Source organism: Suncus etruscus, chromosome 11 (assembly GCF_024139225.1).
Source record: "Suncus etruscus isolate mSunEtr1 chromosome 11, mSunEtr1.pri.cur, whole genome shotgun sequence".
In the NCBI taxonomy this organism is placed as follows: domain Eukaryota; kingdom Metazoa; phylum Chordata; class Mammalia; order Eulipotyphla; family Soricidae; genus Suncus; species Suncus etruscus.
The window spans coordinates 63,989,208-64,008,105 of NC_064858.1; the positions used below are offsets into that span (position 1 = coordinate 63,989,208).

At 35.4% G+C, this 18,898-nt stretch overlaps 1 protein-coding gene across 1 annotated transcript in view; it reads left to right on the plus strand.

Moving 5' to 3' along the window:
* Positions 1 to 3,775: 3,775 nt before the first annotated feature.
* The window catches only part of RASSF9 (Ras association domain family member 9), a 35,267-nt gene continuing 20,144 nt past the window's right edge, over positions 3,776 to 18,898 (plus strand). Inside the window, exon 1 of the mRNA XM_049783162.1 lies at positions 3,776 to 4,100. Coding sequence (XP_049639119.1) covers positions 4,054 to 4,100 — 47 coding nt within the window. The 5' untranslated portion in view covers positions 3,776 to 4,053. The remainder of the gene's footprint in view (positions 4,101 to 18,898) is intronic.

The following is an 18,898-nucleotide window of genomic DNA, read 5'->3' on the forward strand; positions in this document are numbered from 1 at the left end:
CCTTGTAAGGCCCAAATATGGGGCCAATTTATCAAAGAAATCAGATCAAACATTCGTTCAGACTTCCTTGCCCTGTATTTCAAGGGTTAACATTGGATTTTCCTCTATAATTTTAGTAGTACAAGCTATAAATAGATTAGCAGAAACCTCAGGGTTTGTATTTCTGAAACCCCCTTCCCTGAAGCATTCTGATATGCCACGTATAACATCAGGAAGTAATAAATTTTAAGCTATGTTTTCACCTTTTTTTTAAAGTTTAAAATGCACATACAAAAACAACAACTATTATTTATTCAATGTGGTCAAAATCTATAATTCCCAGATGAATAATGATTCCTTTGAGCATTAAACTGATTCTTCCTAAAATCATCCCTAAAGTCCTGAAGATAATGGCCCTGCTTTGCCAGATCTAATCATGTAAGGTCATTGAGCTGGATATATAGTTAAATCATTAAGGTAGGGAATATTGAGACCACAGCTTCCTGAAGTGAAAGGTCTCAATGAGCTTAAGCTTAGACATGTTCTTGGTCTGTACTGGGAAGCTGAACTATTGATGAAAAGGCTCCCTTACCCAATTTTCCAAACACATTGATTGAGTCTTGATCTCAAGGGGGCAGGTCCTTGAGATGGTATAAAAAGGTGTTGTGTCCTGCAGATTTTTCATAAATGCTCCATTTAGGCTTAACTATGTGTAATGACATTTCTAATTTTAATGTGTAATATGTAATATTAAATAATATGTAATTTTTAATGTGTAAAATATGCCTTTCTAATATTTGGTTTTACTGGCCTTGTAGAAACATTAGAAAGCACTTCAGAAAGTTTTAGTGTGAAGTTAGAGTATGCAGCCTGCATTTTTCACATCTCATGATACATAAGAATTAAAGAAAACAAGAAAAATCACTGCCAGAGCTACTGATGCATAAATTACTACAATAGTATATATTTTTTTGACTGTTAAAAGAAAGTAACATTTTTCTTGAGGAAAAACTGGGGTCCTTCAACCCAAAAACCAAGCCATTCTCACAACTTTGAATAAATTAACCCAAGCTTAAATATTCAGGCCTGGGAAATCCACTTTAGAAATCATGGATTTGACATCTGGCCAGTTGGTGTCTGGGTCTCTGTTTAGGTGCAATCTGAGAAGGAAGCCTCAGGCACCAAAACCAGGACACTGGTGAGACCCAGGTCTGGAAGCAAATGCTGATGCAGAGAATAATCCACACAGTGAAAGTTGATTTAAAAATGGTTCTGATGTCAGAAGTCCCAGAAAGACACCTGAATCATTTTTAAATCAACTTTCACTGTGTGGATTATTCTCTGCATCACCTTAACAAATATTCTTTCAAAATACCTTAACATGTGAAGATAGATTAAATAGAATTTAGATCACTCACATTCAGTCACCCACAGTGCAATCCACAAAACCATATGGTCCACTAAAACAATCTCCAAGCACAGATCTCAAAATAGACCTTGAACTCTGCTGAGTATGGCCAAACAGTCCTTGCCCAACACACCCCACAAAAAAAAAAAAAAAAATGGTTCTGGGAACTCAAACACTCAAGCCAAGAACTTTAACACATAAGTCTTCTACTCCTAAGAGGGAGTATCTCAGTGGAGGAAATCTGGAGAATTCAAAAGAGAGGGATTCTTTTGTACTTATTATTAAAAAGAACCAAGCCATACCTTAGGATGGAAAACTTATACCGAGTAGAGTGGAATTCAGTAACCCAACATTAGATCACACCCTGGGATAGAGAATGTATACTGAGTAGGTTAGGACTTTATTAATACTGACAGAACTGAACACCATGGCATTAAAATGAACTAACTTGGTAGACTTAAAGCAAAGTTTTTAATTTATTGTTTGAAGAGATAGAATACTGAGTAAGGTGATTGTCTTACATGGGATTCTCCTGGTTTGATCCCAGCACATCCCTGGATCCTCCCAAAAACACGAGAAGTGATCCCTGAGTTCAAAGACAGGAGTAAACCGTCAACATGGTTGGGTGTGCCCACAACCAAAAATAAATAAATTACTTAATTAAGTCCTCAATTAACCTGCACAGCATCTAGTTTTGGGGAAATTAAAATTTATATAATAGTGTATGTTTCATTTAAAATTGTGTTTCTACTTATAGAACAATGCCCATTTCTTTACTCCTTTAAGCTTTTAATTCCTAAGGACATTAACCCTTTGTCAGAGACATCAAAGAATTGGTCATGAATAGTATTAATATTTTATGTGAGGAATAATAACATCCTAAATGAAACTCACTTATACTAACTTGAAATTCAACATAAGATTATGCTAATAAAAACATAATGTTGTTTCCTCTTTCTCTATTAAATGATTTTATTGAAAAATCTTTTATATAAAAACTACATATCCAAGAAATGCTAGTAAGGGTGGAGAACTGAAACTGCTGAAGATGGGTTCAATTTTTAATGCAATATTTGGGTCTTCATTGACTATACCCACTGCCTAACCAAGTAAATAGTGTTACTTTAGGGAATTATATTTTAAACTACTTAGAATGATTGGAAAATGTTACATACTATCTTAATTTTCTGTTTTTGTGTATATGTCTATGTGAGATATGTTTGTAAACTAAAATCAAGAACTGAAACTCAAGAATAGCCAAGAGGATGTCATCTATATTCTATGTAAACTGTGCATAACAGTACATTATATAAACATAGGTACATAAATTATATATGTGTATATATAATATTTCTAAATACAAACATAAAACAAAATTTTGCTTCACTGCTTTGGTTGTTAAAATATTTTCTCTGGTGCCTTTTAATGATCTCTCAATTTTAAAAAATATTGTCTATCTTTTTAAATGGTCTATTTTCCAGAAATAGAAATATAAAATCACTAAAAATTGTCTGATAGAATGTTTTTTTCACTTGATTGATTTCAGAGTACCCACACATGCACACAGACTTACGTGCAGCAGAAATATATATAGAAAAAACAGAGATAGCTATAAATAGGTAGAGAGGTAGGTAGATAGAGGGAGAGATGGGAAGAGCTACAGAGTGAGATAGGGAGGGAGGGGGAGAATGGAGAGAGAGAGCGAGAGAGAGCGAGAGAGAGCGAGAGAGAGCGAGAGAGAGCGAGAGAGAGAGAGCGAGAGAGAGCGAGAGAGAGAGAGAGAGCGAGAGAGAGAGAGAGGCGAGAGAGAGAGAGAGAGCGAGAGAGAGAGAGCGAGAGAGAGCGAGAGAGAGAGAGAGGGGGGGGGGGGGAAACAACTTCCTTCCCTTGATGTGTGGAGAAAGTATGTAAGGTTTTCATCTTGGCTAGCAATTCCTGAAATTCCACCAGCCAGGAACAGGGACTGGACTGCCTGGTCTTTGCTTATTGACTCCTTGACTCTGGTTCTCTAATGATAAAGCCAAACAGTAGAGGCAGATAAGGAGGAAACAAGGGAAGAAGGGAGACAAAGGGAACCTGGGTGGGGAGAGGGAGGACTCTGGAGTCCCAGAAAGAACAAGCAGGGGGACTTCTCCCCAGTCTTTGCCCCAGAATCTTGCACCCCCCAGCCTTCAGCATGCTTGGAGCTGCAACTCCAGTTCCCAGTTTGGCGTGGATTCAGTTTAGAGGCCCAGAAACCCCATGCAGTCCTCTGCCAATTTCCATTTGCACAAATCTGCCAGACAACTCCCAGCTCATTTTACAATAGTAGGGAAATCAGGGGAGTGATTTTTTTTCTTTGCTCCCATATATTCTCTCTCTCCCTCCCCCCCTTCCTTTTTTTTTTTGTTTTTTTTTGTTTCCTGCTTCTAAATGCCTTCTTGGAAGCAGGAGCTGGACCCGCCTCCAAAGGCGCAGCAGCCACAACAATCCCTCAGTTCAAAGTTAAGCAACAGTTGCACAACTTTTTAGCAAGCTTTTCAAGCGGCTACTAATGAGCTGAAAGTCTGGGCGTCTACAAGGGAGAGAGGACGAGAGAGATCTTCCAGGTCTTCTCATTGCTGTGATCTCACTAAACCCCAGTCCCAGCCCCGGCCTAGCTGGGAGTCTTGCCCCTCCCTTGGACCATGGCTCCCTTCGGAAGAAACTTGTTAAAGACGAGGCATAAAAGCAGGTAAAGTTCCGCGGCTACTCGGGCGCCTCTGGTGATGGGACAAAGTGTCTGTTTCCAGGTGGATTTAGATGCGAATTGTTCGGCTCTTGGGAGGTCAAAGTCCTGGGGAGTCGAGTCTTTGATGAGCATTCGGCGGATGAAGTGAATATTGCAATGCTGTTGAGGGCTATGGCCCTGAAAGGGATCTTTAGTAATGAAGGATCCCCCTTTCTAACTCCTAATCTCTACACCAGCATCCCCCATGTTTCTCTTGTCCATTTCAGAGCCGGGAGGCTGTGGGTTTCAGGTTAAGGGTAGAAGAAATCTAAACAGGTTCTAAACAGGGTTGGATTTGGTAGAAGGCAACTAAAGAATTGTTGGGGAGCCAGGAATTGGAGTAAAAGCTTAACTGCTGATATTACCCAGCAACAAGGCTTTGATACTGGGCATACCTGAAATCTGGAACGTTCCCCAAAGGGAAATGCTGTTAGAAAAACTTTTTGTGAACTAAATCCTAAAGAAAATCTTTGATTACTAGTTTAGATGGTTTTAGGCACCACCAAAGAGTGTATGATAGAAATTCCTTAGTCTTAGTTTTTTTTCTTTTTCAGCCTCTTTGGGCCACACCCGGCATTGCTCAGGGGTTACTCCTGGCTGTCTGCTCAGAAATAGCTCCTGGCAGGCACGGGGGACCATATGGGACACCGGGATTTGAACCAACCACCTTTGGTCCTGGATCGGCTGCTTGCAGGGCAAACGCCGCTGTGCTATCTCTCCGGGCCCTCAGCCTCTAGTTTTTATAGTGTACACAAATATATTTTTCTCCCTCTCTCTCACCCTCTATCTCCTTCTCTAAAACACACACACACACACACACACACACACACACACACACACACACACACACACACCACTCCATACTACACTACACCACAAACCACACACACACTACAGTTTTCTTGAATCAGCCTGTGGTTTTCAGAACTTAAATATTTCATTAATACCTCCATGCTACACTGTGGGTCAAAAATATATAATTTCAGACAAAACTTTCCTTTGAAACATCTGAATGATGGGCAATAGGTCTTTCACAAACACACACACACACACACACACACACACACACACACACACACACACACACGCTCGCGCGCACCCTAGCACAAATAACCGTTTCTTGTATTTTAGTACAAATTGAAAAGCACACATGGTAGGAAAGGATACATTTATTTGAAGACATCTTCGTAACAATATTGACTGGTTTGATTTGAAGTATAAAATTCAACTGAGTCAAGGTCTCCTTGAAAAGACCTGCTTTATCCTTGCCAAAAATAATCACAGTTTGGTTCGCATTTACTTTCAAAATTTGGAACAGTCGTGACACAGTGGAATGTTTTATAAACCTTGAGGTTAAGGGGTGCTAACAACTTGGTAATAATAGCACCAGTGTTTATTCCTGGGGATTAAATTAAACACTCTTGTTTTCTTTTTCAAAAAAAAAAATACCCCAAGCATTGTTAGTGGTAATGATTTACAAATAATTCATATACGAGTGATGTCATTTTATTACAAAATGTCATTGTACTATGAAATACTGCAGACTTACTTGGAATATTTTTCTACAGGTAAAAATATCTCACTTTTACTTAGCCGATAACTCTGCATATTTTTGAAGGAGATCTGTTCAGATGAGTCCAGATATATTAAAGAATTATTTGGGAAATTGTGTGATTTAGTAACATTTAGTTTCTGGTATACTGATGATTAAAGTCAGCATGATGATTAAAGTCTAGTACTTTGAGGTAAATGTAGTGATGGTTGCTTGTTTGTTACTGGTCTCCACCTTGGTAGTGTTGAGGGTATACTTGAGTTGTTGCATTTACGTCCAAAATTCTGTCATCTCTGTGCCAAACAACAGTGCTGTTCAACTTTCCTTGCACCCCGGGTATTTCCTTCACAATGGAGTAATAGTTTCTTAACTTTATAACTTCAGTTTTGCTACTTTCACAATGCTTCTCCATTCATTTATGGGGGTGAGCATACAAACATTTTTAAAAAAGATTTTGAGTATATATTTTTCAAAGGGATATTTTAATAAAGAAATTTTTCAAAGTGGTACTCATGAAGATATTTGTAAATCATTGTTCTAACTCCATATTCCCATTACAAACTGATATTTTTCAATCTCAATAAAATGTATACCAGAGTAATAACTAAATATTTAAATATTAGGGTATTTTAACAAGAAGTAAATGAACCACATGAAATATAATTAAGCTACATTTTATTTTTTCAGTGTTTGATATTACTTTATATTAGTTCTTTTTGTTCTGATTTGGCTTTTACAAGTCAAATAAAGATGAACACTGCAGATAGTGTCTAGGTACAGGATTAAGTTTATTTTTTACTTTCAAGATTGGTTTTTAACGTGATTAATGATAAAACAGTTATTTGATGAGTCAACACATTCCTCAACTATATGGCATAAATATGTTTATAAGAGTATAATAGAAAAAAATAAGTAATGTGTATGTACCTTGTGGCATATGTTTTATATCTAACAATATCAACATAATTATATCCTTATTAGCAAGAACAGAATGGACCGCTAAAAAGAATATTGTAAATAGGAGACTTTAGGGCATTTGCCTTACATGCAGGACAGTGGTTCAAATCCTGGCATCCCATATGGTCCCTGGAGTCTGCCAGGAGTGGTTTCTGAGCATAGAGTAATCCCTGAGTGCTGCTGGGTGTGACCCCCCCAAAAAAAAAAACAAAAACAAAAACAAAACGTTTGAGAAATTCTTTCTTTTTACAAAACATTCCTGTATATTATTTTTTATGTTTAGATTTTTATTCACACTCACAGTTATTTTATCCACCCAATATTGAACTTCATGAATTAGTTCTGAAAATATTCTCATAATTAATGGGCATTGAAAGCTTTCAGATAATATGGGATACATATAAAATTCCAATAAATGATGCATAAACATTTGTTTAGAATGTCTTTTAGATGTCTAAAATTGTTTAGAAACTCACAATTATAAGGTTGATGAGCACATTGTTTTACTTTTATCAAATTGTGATTAGGTCCAGAATATTTCTGGCATTGTTGGACTTAGAATATAATTGCATATATAATTATGTAAACTAAAATTATACTAAGAACATAGTAATCTCCTTTCTAGTCTATTTGTGTCCTATTTTATTACCAAAAAATATGAATACTTTACAGTGTTGACACATATTTAATATCCAAATCCAAAATAATAGATAAAAATTATATGGATTTGAATACCACATTAATCTGCTATTGCATAATGTTTTTAAAATTCTGAGAAGCACTTAATTAAAACAGAAAAATGTTTTTAGAACATTTAATAATTAAACAAAACAATAAAATGTATTATGTCACAATGGCCTTTCTTTATTATTATTATTATTTTGGGTTTTGGGCCACACCCGGTGACGCTCAGCGATTACTTTTGGCTATGGGCTCAGAAATTGCTCCTGGCTTGGGGGACCATATAGGTCACTGGGGGAAATCAAACTATGGTCCTTACTAGGTCAGCCATGTGCAAGGCATACACCCTACCTCTGTGCCATCGCTTTGGCCCCTGGCCTTTTATTTTTAATTGACGTGTAAGTAATGGAAATGATGATTATGAAATTCTTTATAAAGCAAATCTTTTAAAATGTTCAGATTTTAGAAATATGTAATAGAAAGAGTATATTTTTTGAAGACATTATTTTTCAAATGGATGGGTTTCAAAGTAATAGAAAATAATGCATACCTTCCTGAGCAGTTTTCATTCAAGTGTCTGAATTTTTTACAGTACATAAAAATTTCTGAAAATGCATCTGAAAGTCACTAAATAACTATTGATAAGTAACAAGGAAGCATGACTTCACTTGATAGTCTTAGATTTATATTTTAGCATTATATATATTTATATTGATTTGATTTGTGAATGCTTTAATATTTTTAATATATTCTACTTTCAAGTCAATTATATTTTTTGTGGGGGTCACACAGTGACACCCAGGGGTTTCTCCTGGTTATACAAGCAGAAATTGCACCTGACTTGGGGGACCATATGGGATACCAGGGGATGGAACCACAGTCCATCCTAAGCTAGTGCGTGCAAGGCTTACTGCGTCTTACCATTTGCGCCACTGCTCCGGCATCTCAAGTCAATGCTATTTTAAAAGTGAATGCTTCTATATGACAATGAATACTTTTCAAAAGTTCTGGAATGAACTATGGACATTGGAATATTTCTTGTTTTTTTAAATAATAAAATTTAAAAATAAAAAATATTGTTTGGACCTCTTATCAATCTTAGTGTAACTATTCTATATTCAATGTGATTAATTCTATATAATATCACAGTATGCCATATAGATAGCAAAATATATAACTAGAATTGTTCATTTTGGTGATTTGTAATAAACATGAAAATTAGTCATGAATATGAAAGGCGCTAATTTAGTTAACCAGATATTTATATTTTTTGTTAAGCGTAAGTTTTGGGCAGCAGTAATTGTACAAATACAGTTGGATGTGTGTTTTCCTTGCATAGTACAAATCTAGTTCCATGCCATGCACACCATATGGTCCCCAGACCTTGCCAGGAGGGTCTTCTGAGTGTAGAACCACAAGTAAGCCCTGAGTACTGCCTGGTGTGGCCTCAAAACAATCAACAAAAAGAACAATGAACAACTAAACAATCAATTAAATAAATACATAAATAAGGTAGGTCTTGGGATTTTCTATACCGATGATTATCACTATCACTTTGGAAGAAAGACATTTATATAATATCAAATTAACTGAAAGACTTTAGCTATATATATATATATTTGGGGGTGTCACACCCAGCAGCGCTCAGGGGTTACTCCTGGCTCTATGCTCAGAAATCACTCCTGGCAGGCTCAGGGGACCATATGGGATGCCAGGATTCAAACCACTGTCCTTCTGCATGCAAAGCAAATGCAATGCCTCCATGCTATCTCTCCAGCCCCATGCAATATATTTGTAATTCAGATATTATAAGTAAAAATACAGATCTGTTTTATAATTTATACACAAATATCCCATTAGGGTTTATTTTATTTAGGCCAATTTAGTTTATATTTTTGGTTTTTGTTTTGTTTTGTTTTGTTTTAGGTCACATCGGGCAGAGCTCGGGGGTTACTCCTGGCTCTATGTTCAGAAGTCGCTCCTGGCAGGCTCAGGGGACCATATGGGATGCCGGGATTCGAACCACTATCTGTCCTGGATAAGCTGCGTGCAAGGCAACATCCTACCACTGTGCTATTTCCCCAGTCCTATTTTATTTTTTAATCTATGAATTCACTCCATTTTATTTATTTATTTTGTGTTTTGGGGCCAAGTTTATGGAAGCTCAGGGAAATCATGAACTATATGTGTTGCTGGTTGTGATAGTCATGCTTGGCCTCATGTAAGGCAAATACCCTAACACATTTACTAACTCGCCAGTCTCTTATTTGTTTAAAGCAAGTAGCTTTATATTATTTATTTGATTGCCATGAACCCTACCTCAGGAGAAAGAATTCAGCTTAGATGTTCAAGTAAACGTTGCTAGTAAGATGAATATTTATTCTTTATAACCAGATGTATAATAACATTAATTCTGCCAGATGGATATTCTTCTGGCACTGTTTTGTCAAAACATTGATCAACATAAAAATGTTCCTGAAAAATATCAGATAGTTGAATGTGTATAACTTCTGAGATCCTAGGAATCCCTGAAAGAGATTTAACCTGGTGATACCTTAAGAAGTTATTAATTGGCAACAGAACAATGTTAGCCCTGGCAAAAATAGACCAAGAGCTGTGAAAAGGTGAAAGTGATTCTAATGTGAAATCTTGAATTGTTATTCAAATAAATAGAAGCTAATAAAAACCCTACTATATGAGATAATGTAATATATATTATATAAATTCTTGAAACATGTCAAGGCAAAACATTCTTTCATGGGTTTGGGAGAAATTAAGATTGCAGCTGAGTTATTTACTTATAATCATCTTTACCAGCTGACTAATATCTTCAAATGTTGAGATGTTTATTGATCTGTGGTTTCAAAAGATTGCTTAACCTTTAGATAAAATGTCATTTTATCTTTATCTTAGAAAATGGGAGATAAATAAGAGGTGTATGTTCTGAACATATGCTGGGTAGAGCTAATATATTCTACTGCCTTCAATTTTTCTAGTACAACAAGTAGTGAAGAAATATATTAGTTCTAATAGGCTTGTGTTCAGAACAATATTTGACAAAAAGTATCTTGCTTATAAAGCATCAGGTTCCCAAAATTACTGAATGATTCTAAATTTCTGTCTGTTCTCTTAGATGGAAGTAAAGACTCATCATGCTTCTATGTTGTAATATATTTTGATGTAGTTACCCTTTTTTATGATACTATTTTGGCAGAATACACATGAAACATAAAACAGAGTTTTTAAAAATAGTTTATTTACTTTCAATAGATTATGCTTCTACTCCTGTGGAGTCTGTTCTCTATTACTTTTAGAGAAAAAGTTTATATCTGTTGATTATAATTGAATGCCATCATAAATGTCAGTGGGAAAAAGTTATTATTTGATGTCACTAAATTAACATTACCAAGATTTTATTCACTTTAGCAGTAAAATACATAATTTAAGAATAAAAATGATCAGTGGATATGCAATAGTCTGACAAACAAGACAATTATATTCCAAGTGTTAGATTTTTAGGCTAAAATGTTCTTTGTATATAAAATGATTTTAGGTATGAATTAAAAATAATCTCTAGTTTAGGCTCTGTAGAAGCAAGGCCTAATATTTTCTGATAATCAGGAAGTTGGTACTTAACATATGTTATTGAATAAATGGATTCAAAATATATTCCTCAAGTATTTCAACCCCTAGACCATACTTGCATCTGTTTGGACGAGCAATATTGCATTTAATGTGCTCTAGGTAATTTACAGAATGATCTACAAATTAAATAATGACCTTATATTATCTCTGTGCCTGGACTCAACTCTTGCTTGCTTTCAAATACCTACTCTCTGCTATGGAGATAATACTTTTATTTATTATTTTTACTTGCTTTCAAAGAGAAAACCAGGAAGTAGAATAACTCTGTCTCCTATAAGAATGCTGTTACTTCCTTTCCTGGCCTTTGAACATAACCACATATGCATGTAAATGAAAGTTGGCAAATAATTTTGAAAAGTTTCTATAAACTCCACAACTAGATATGAAGCATGCTTTCTTTCTTTGAGGGAGAGAAAATACAATTGACAAAATATATTTTCTACATAAAAGGCACTTTTTATTCAAATAGTTTCATTACAGTTTATGAAACAGCAGGAAACTATCAGAAATAAGCAGAAACTTACTGATTAAAAATTCAATTATTTCCACACATGAACTTTTTGGTATTACTAATTTTAAACCCCAAAGTGAATAATTTTTTCTAATATGGCAGGAACAATAATACTTGTATGCAACACTGAATTTAAACATGACATCTGAAGAACTGGGCTGATACTTATGTGAAAATATTAAATTTTGAATTTAAGAAATTGCATAGTTATTTTGAGACTTTGGAGAGTAATTGGCAATGACAAAGCCCTTTGCTTCAAATATGACACTAAATATAAATATCATTGTAAGTGATTTGCTTAATGTTTTGAATGTTTAGCAAAGTGCTGAAATATATGTTTTTAAGATTTTAATACTTAAATTTAGTGCAGTATTTGGATTTCAGAGTCAACTTCTATTTCACCACTATTATCTTTGTTTGTTCGTTTGTCTGTCTTTGGTCCACACCTGGCAATTCTCTGGGATTATCCCTGTATCTACACTCAGAAATCATTCCTGGTGGTGCTCAGGGACCATATGGGAGGCTGAGGATCAAGCCTGGGTTGGCTGCAATCAAGGCAAATACTTTAACTACTACGCATCTCTCTGGGTCCAGTTTCACCACTATACTTTTCTCCATCTAGGTACAAGAATAATCAACTATCAAATATTATTACAACAAATGTTGCCCCCTCAAACCCTATTTTTGTTCCGTAGTAAAATATTTAAATTCTTATCATTTTTTAGTTTAATCTTATATGCTTTTTAGTTAAGTTCTGTGATTGATCATGTTTTTGCTATATATAAAATACTGTAATTTAAAGACTATTTCCTAATATTTTTTCATATAATTTTGACAAAAAGAAAGCAAGTAGGACTGGAAAGAGAGTTCACAGAACAAGAATGTAGGCTTTGCAACTGGAAATTGAGGGTTGATCCCAGGCCCTACCAGCACTTCATGATCTTGATTCTCTTTAAAGTGTAAGATTGATTTATTTTGAACTGTTTACTTGATTTAACAAGATAGCTTTATAAACATACATATTTTATAGTTTTGTTTTTCTTAAAACATTATATATTGTCAAATAGCTTCCAAGAAAAGTAACATTCTATATGAGATAAATTTTAAATGTGATTATTTATACGTTTTTTGTTTTTGTTTTTTTTGGGGGGGCCACAGGCAGTGATGCTCAAGCATTACTCCTGGCTCTATGCTCAGAAATCACTCCTGACAGTCTCAAGAGACCATCTGGAATGCAGGAATCAAACCCTTGAAGGCTGTGTGCAAGCCAAATGCCCTACCTGCAGTGCTATTTCTCTGGCCCCATACTTAAATGCTACTATTTATTTAAAATGTAATATCTAAGACAAAATTTAAAAACAAATAAAATGCAATATAAAAATTACTAAATGTTCATTTTTGTTGAAAACAATGCTAATATAAGCACATTGATATTATAAATTTCCTTTAATTTTATTTCATTAATATTGGTAACTCTATTACTGCATTAGAGATGCAAATTTATAGAATATCATTTTAAAAATAATTTTTGCTTGGAAAACTATCTATTATATGGGAAATAAAAGCCATAATTCCATGGGGAAAATGAGAGCTCAATATTTTGGTGTGGAAGAAGATTCTTACTAAGTAAGAGCTTAATAAATTTTTTATTAAAAAATAAATTTTTTATTTAATCCAGGAGCCAGACGGATAGTACAGCAAGTAGGGCATTTTCCTTGTATGTGACTGACCTGGGTTCTATCTCTGGCATCCAATATTCCCTATAGACTGACAAGAGTGATTTTTTAGCACAGAGCCAAGAGCCCTGAGCACCGTCGAGTGTAGCCCAGAAGCAAAAATTATTGTCTCCATTTAAAAGTATAGGAGTAAATGGAATTAAAGGAAAATAAGTGAAGCCTCATCATAAATCATGTTTATTGAACTCCCACAGTTAGGTGACAGGCTTGGACATGATCGGGGAATAAAATAACACACAGAGAGATGTAGGAGGGATCTGAATCATACAGACATAAGACTCACTCAGGATAATATGGTGATAAATCAAGAAGCAGGCAGGAATATGCCAAGAAGAAATGATTTTCATTGGCTTGATGGAAAACAGAATTAGTAAGGAAATATATAGAAAAATAAATGATCGTTTTCATATTTTGCTTTCAGAGAGAATGACATTCAAGGATAGAAGACTAAAATGTAAGAGCTTGGGGCTAGAGAGATACTCTAAGGCAGTAGTCGGCAACCCTTTTTTCAACTGAGGCAAATCTCGCCAAAACCACGATTTAAATTTATTTTGAAAGCCACATTTCTTTTTTTTTTTTTGGTTTTTGGGTTTTTTGTTTTGTTTTGTTTTGGATTTTTTGGCAGCGCTCAGGGATTTCTCCTGGCTCTATTCTCCTGGCAATCTCAGGGGACCATATGGAATACCAGGATTCGAACCACCGACCTTCTGCATGAGAGGCAAACGGCTTACCTCCATTCTACCTCTCCAGCCCTGAGAGCCACATTTTTAAAACTGAAAATACATAGGATGGTACACTATTTTTAGTTTCAATACGTTTTTATTGAGAATATTTTGTATGCAAGTATCCACATAGGTCGAGAAGATACAAATAACACAACTAATAAAACAAAAACTTTAGAATGATATTATTTATCGATAGCATTAAATTTCATAAAATTTGCCTTACAATGTAGAGAAAATTACATCCTGACAATGACTGACAAAGTCACAAACACTAATGTGAACACTGGCCTTGCATTTCCTTGGATAGTTTGAGTAAGTCAGGTTTGTATGCTGTTGTTTTTAATTTTAGGCAAGATTCTAGGTTCTCATCGATGAGACGATTTCTCAATTACTCTCGATAAGATTCATGCTTGAGAATGATTGTTTGCATAAATATGTAGACTCGAACAAGAAAAGAACAGCAAACTCTAGCATTTTTAGTTGATTATCTGAGTCAGGAATATTATTATTCCAGGTGTAAAAATCAACATATCTTCCTATTCTCCAGGTCTTTCAAAGCAGACCACTTGTGCTGTGAACTAAGTTCACATTTGTGTTACTCCAATCTTTCTAAACTAGCACAAAGAGGTTCAAATTTTGAGCTCCACAGTTCTTTGTTTTTTAAATCCAGAAATTGCATTTCAAAGTTGCCAATGTCGATATTAAAGGGTGAAAAATTTAATTCCATTACAGTGGCATCCAGAGGTTTTTTAACAAAGGCCAACGTCGCTTTGCTGTTTCTGAAATCCTGAAACCTCTTGAGAAAAGCTTCCCTCATATTTAAAAGTGCTGTTTTAAAATAGGTAATGTCAGTATCAGAATTATTTTCTTGGGGATGTTTCAACAGGCTTGGAACATGAATCAACATTTCTCTGTCAAAATCTTGAGCAAAAACAGATAATTTGTTTTCAAACGAAATAACTTCTAACATCAAAAAATTGTGTTTCCTTTACCTTGTAGTTTATGATTAAGCTGATTTAGATGTGGAGTAATATCCACCATGTAATACAGTTTTTGATCTACTGACCGTTTGTTAATTCTGGATAGTGAACACCCTTCTCAAGGAAAAATGTTTTGATTTCTGATAATATGTAAGCAAAACGTTTCAAAAAGTTTACCTTGATAACCAAACTGTGCTGAAAATTTGAAACCCTAAATATGGAGATGAAACAGGTAAAAGAAAAAAAACTTTTAACAATCTTTAAAAGCAAGAACAGTGTTCCAGAGAAAAGTAGTGATTTCTCTGAAAGGAAAAAAATATCTATTGACACTTTAGTGTGTGCTGCAAGAAACCAAACTAAAATACACACAAAAACAAAAACGGCACTTTGTTAAAAAGCATATGATATATCATAAAGGAATTATGATAGAGTGCCTGAAACATTTTAAAAATATTTTTTATTTACGGATATTAGTTACAAAATTATTCATACTTGAGGTTCAATCATAGAATGTACACCACCCTTCACCAGTGCACTTTCCCCACCACCAATGTCCCTTGTTTCTTTCCACTTCACACTTCTCTGCCTATGTCAAGGGCAGGCATTTTGCTTTTTACTCTCTATCTCTTCTTTCCTTTATGTCACTGAGGGTTGCAAAATTTCCTTTATGACACCGTGGTTTGCAATATTGTTAATTAAAGGGTATCATGATGTCACTTATCCATTTTCAGCATCCAGTTCTTGTCCAGAGTGATGTTTCAACTAACAATGTCATAATGTACCTTTCTCTATTCTAACTGAACTCACCACTTTTTATGGCAAGCTTCCTATTATAAACTAGTCCTCTTCTCCCTCATCCCTATTTTCTCTAGTTATTATTACCATATTGCCATTTATTACTCTTTTATGCCAGAAATGATTATTCTTTGTCTACAACTCTCCTTCTGACTCATTTCACTCAGAATAATAATCTGATGTGTTGATGTATGTACAGATGATGCACTGTGCATGGCTCAGTGTTTTTGTGTAGTCACAAGAAACAGAAGTTGCACACCTGTACATTGTATCCATTCATTGTATGATAGACAGGATTCAAAAAACCTCCCTGCTTAACTAAACTCTGTGACAGATGACACAGTAAAGAAAATTTGTGAAATTCACAATTGTGATCAAATCCAGGCTATTCTTCACCCTGGGTGAGAATATGGATGCCCACTACTAGCATCTTCTCCATGAAGAAGTGAAGTGGCTGTTCAGGGGAAGGGTGCTCTCTCGCCTTGTTGGCAAGAGGGAAGAAGTAGTGCAGTTCCTGTGAGAGCAGAATTCTGACTTTGTACAGCCCCAGTTGGACAAGGAATGGGTAGCTAAGCTCGTGTATTTGGCAGACATTGTTAATTTTCTCTATGAATTTAATATTTCTCTGCAGGGGAGTTTCACAAGTAGGTTTTACAAAGAGACTTTCAAAAAAGAATCTGATTCTGGGATAGCTGTGTCTGAGAAGGAGATATTGAAATGTTTCCACTCTTGCAAAACATTTCCGATTGGCACTTATGTTATGCAGAAAGTCATAATCAATATGAAAAACAGCATTTAAGGGCATTAGCTCACAACTTTAATCATGAGTACTCTGAACATGAGAATCCACGGAAAACAAAACTCTGGGTTGGAATCCCTTCATGTGAGATGCCCACCCACTCTTGTGCAAAATAAAATATGTGTTTTAAGATCACTCCAGGCACCGTATTTCTAAACCCCACCCAACCTGGTCTGAAGAAGCAGGGTAGCAGGAAAGAAATAATAAACCAAGCTAGCCAGGAAAGGATGATCATGGAGTCCATGGCCTTTTAACTTGTACTCTCTGCCTGGAGCCCAAAAAGCTAGAACACCTTTCTTTTTTAAAACCAATTCCCCATACCACGAGGCTTCAGGTCAAGAGAGGGAGACAAAAGTATATTCAGTGTGCTTTTACATATCAAAGGAAGAGGTTTAAGAAAGGATGACATTGGGGGCACACCTTTGTCTAGGGTTGATACTGTGTATCATCTTACACTCTTGGAGCTGGCTGCAGGGGCTGCACACAGGACATGCACTGACAGAGGCTAGGAGCAGAGTCCTGACTCCTGGAGCTATGCTTGGCACACAGAAGAGCCAAATTAAAAGTGTAAAGAGCCACATGTGGCTCGTGAGGTGCAGGTTGCTGACCACTGCTCTAAGGGATTAGGACCTCTTATATGTCATGTAGCCAACAAAGGTTTTATATTCTGTGCTAGCTATATTATGCTGTACATATTCTAAGCAGAAAATAGTATTACTTTCTTAATTTACCTTAGCATTACAAAAAACCTTTTAGAATTATTCACATTTTATCAGAATTTGTATTACTTGTACTTTTTTCTGATGTGACTCTAAAAAATAGATATTTGATTTTTTAAATCTACAATTAGTAGATGAACTTGGAATATTGAATAGCTCTTTAAATATGACTTAACATGTTTTAGAGCTGGAGAAATAATACAGTGGGAGAGTGTTTGCCTTGCACGCAGCCGAAACAGTGGTTTGAATACCTGCATCCCGTATGGTCTCTTGAGCCTGCCAGGAGCAATTTCTGAGAGCAGAGCCAGGAGTAACCCAAGAAAGCAACTGGGTGTGACCCCCCCCCCCAAAAAAAGAAAATTTGACTCAGCATATTTTAATTGGTAATTATAGCATAGTAACACGAATACATTAAATAGTTAAATGTTAAATAGTAAATAGCTGTGATCTTATATATACATGTGATACTGACTATAAGTCAATATAGTTGCTACTTTTATAGAGTTTGTCATATACTGATGAACAGGAGACTTTACAAATACAATAAATTGATAAGAAATTTTAGATAGTGATGAGTGTTTTAATCAAAGAATTTAGAAAGTTCCCTTGCTGATATCATGGTTCGAAGAAAGAAAAGTTTTGAGTTAATAATTAAATTAAAAAAGAAATAATGCATACAGTGCCCAGGAAGAAGACTATTTTATACATAAAACAGATCGTAAGTTGTAAAGTAACTGAGAAGGAAAACTTGCAGATGGAAAAGAAAATAAAGACCAGGTAGTAAAAGACCTTAATGTTAATAGTAAGGTATGTTAATGATGATCTATGTAGGGTATAGTCATTTATATATTTGTGTATTATAAGGATATTTATTGTTTGTTCTGTTTTGTGTCTTGGAGGCATATTCTGCATTTTGCCGTACTGAATGCTTACTCCTGGTTCTGTGCTTAGGGTTCACTCCTAGCTGTTCTCATAACAATGTATATGGTGCTTGGTGTCCAAACCAGTTCACTGTTTGTAAGCAGGTGCCCTTTCTTCTGTTCTACTTCTCTGAACAAATAATTATTGTTCTTTTTTATTTCTGGGTTTGTTTTTTTTTGTTTTTTTTTTTGCCATTCCCAGTGACACTCAGGGGTTACTCCTGGCTATGCACTTAGAAATCTCTCCTGGCTTGGGGAACATATGGGATGCCCAGGATTGAACCAAGGTTGATCCTAGGCTATTGTAAGCAAGGCAGATGCCTTACCACTTGAGCCACTGCTCTGGATCTCATTATTGTTCTTTAAGTACAAGGAGCCCCTTTTCGATTATCAGTCAGGAAAAATATGTTTATATATATGTTTATATATATTTTATATGTTTATAGCTGAACAGCCATATATATTGTATATATGTATGTATGTATGTATTGTATATATAGCTACTGTATGAAGAAGTAATTGCAATAGTGTTGTGTATGTAAACATTTTATGGGATTATTATGTTACTGGCCCTACCCTGATCAGTGATTGTGCCCTACCCTAGGATGTGACCTAGCATTCTGCCCCCACCCTAGGGTGGTACCTGATTCTGCTTCCACCATTGGGTGGTATCTGATCCCACCATTGGGTGGTACCTGATTCTGGGGGATAAAAACAAGAGTCTGTGGAAGGTGAAGGGCTT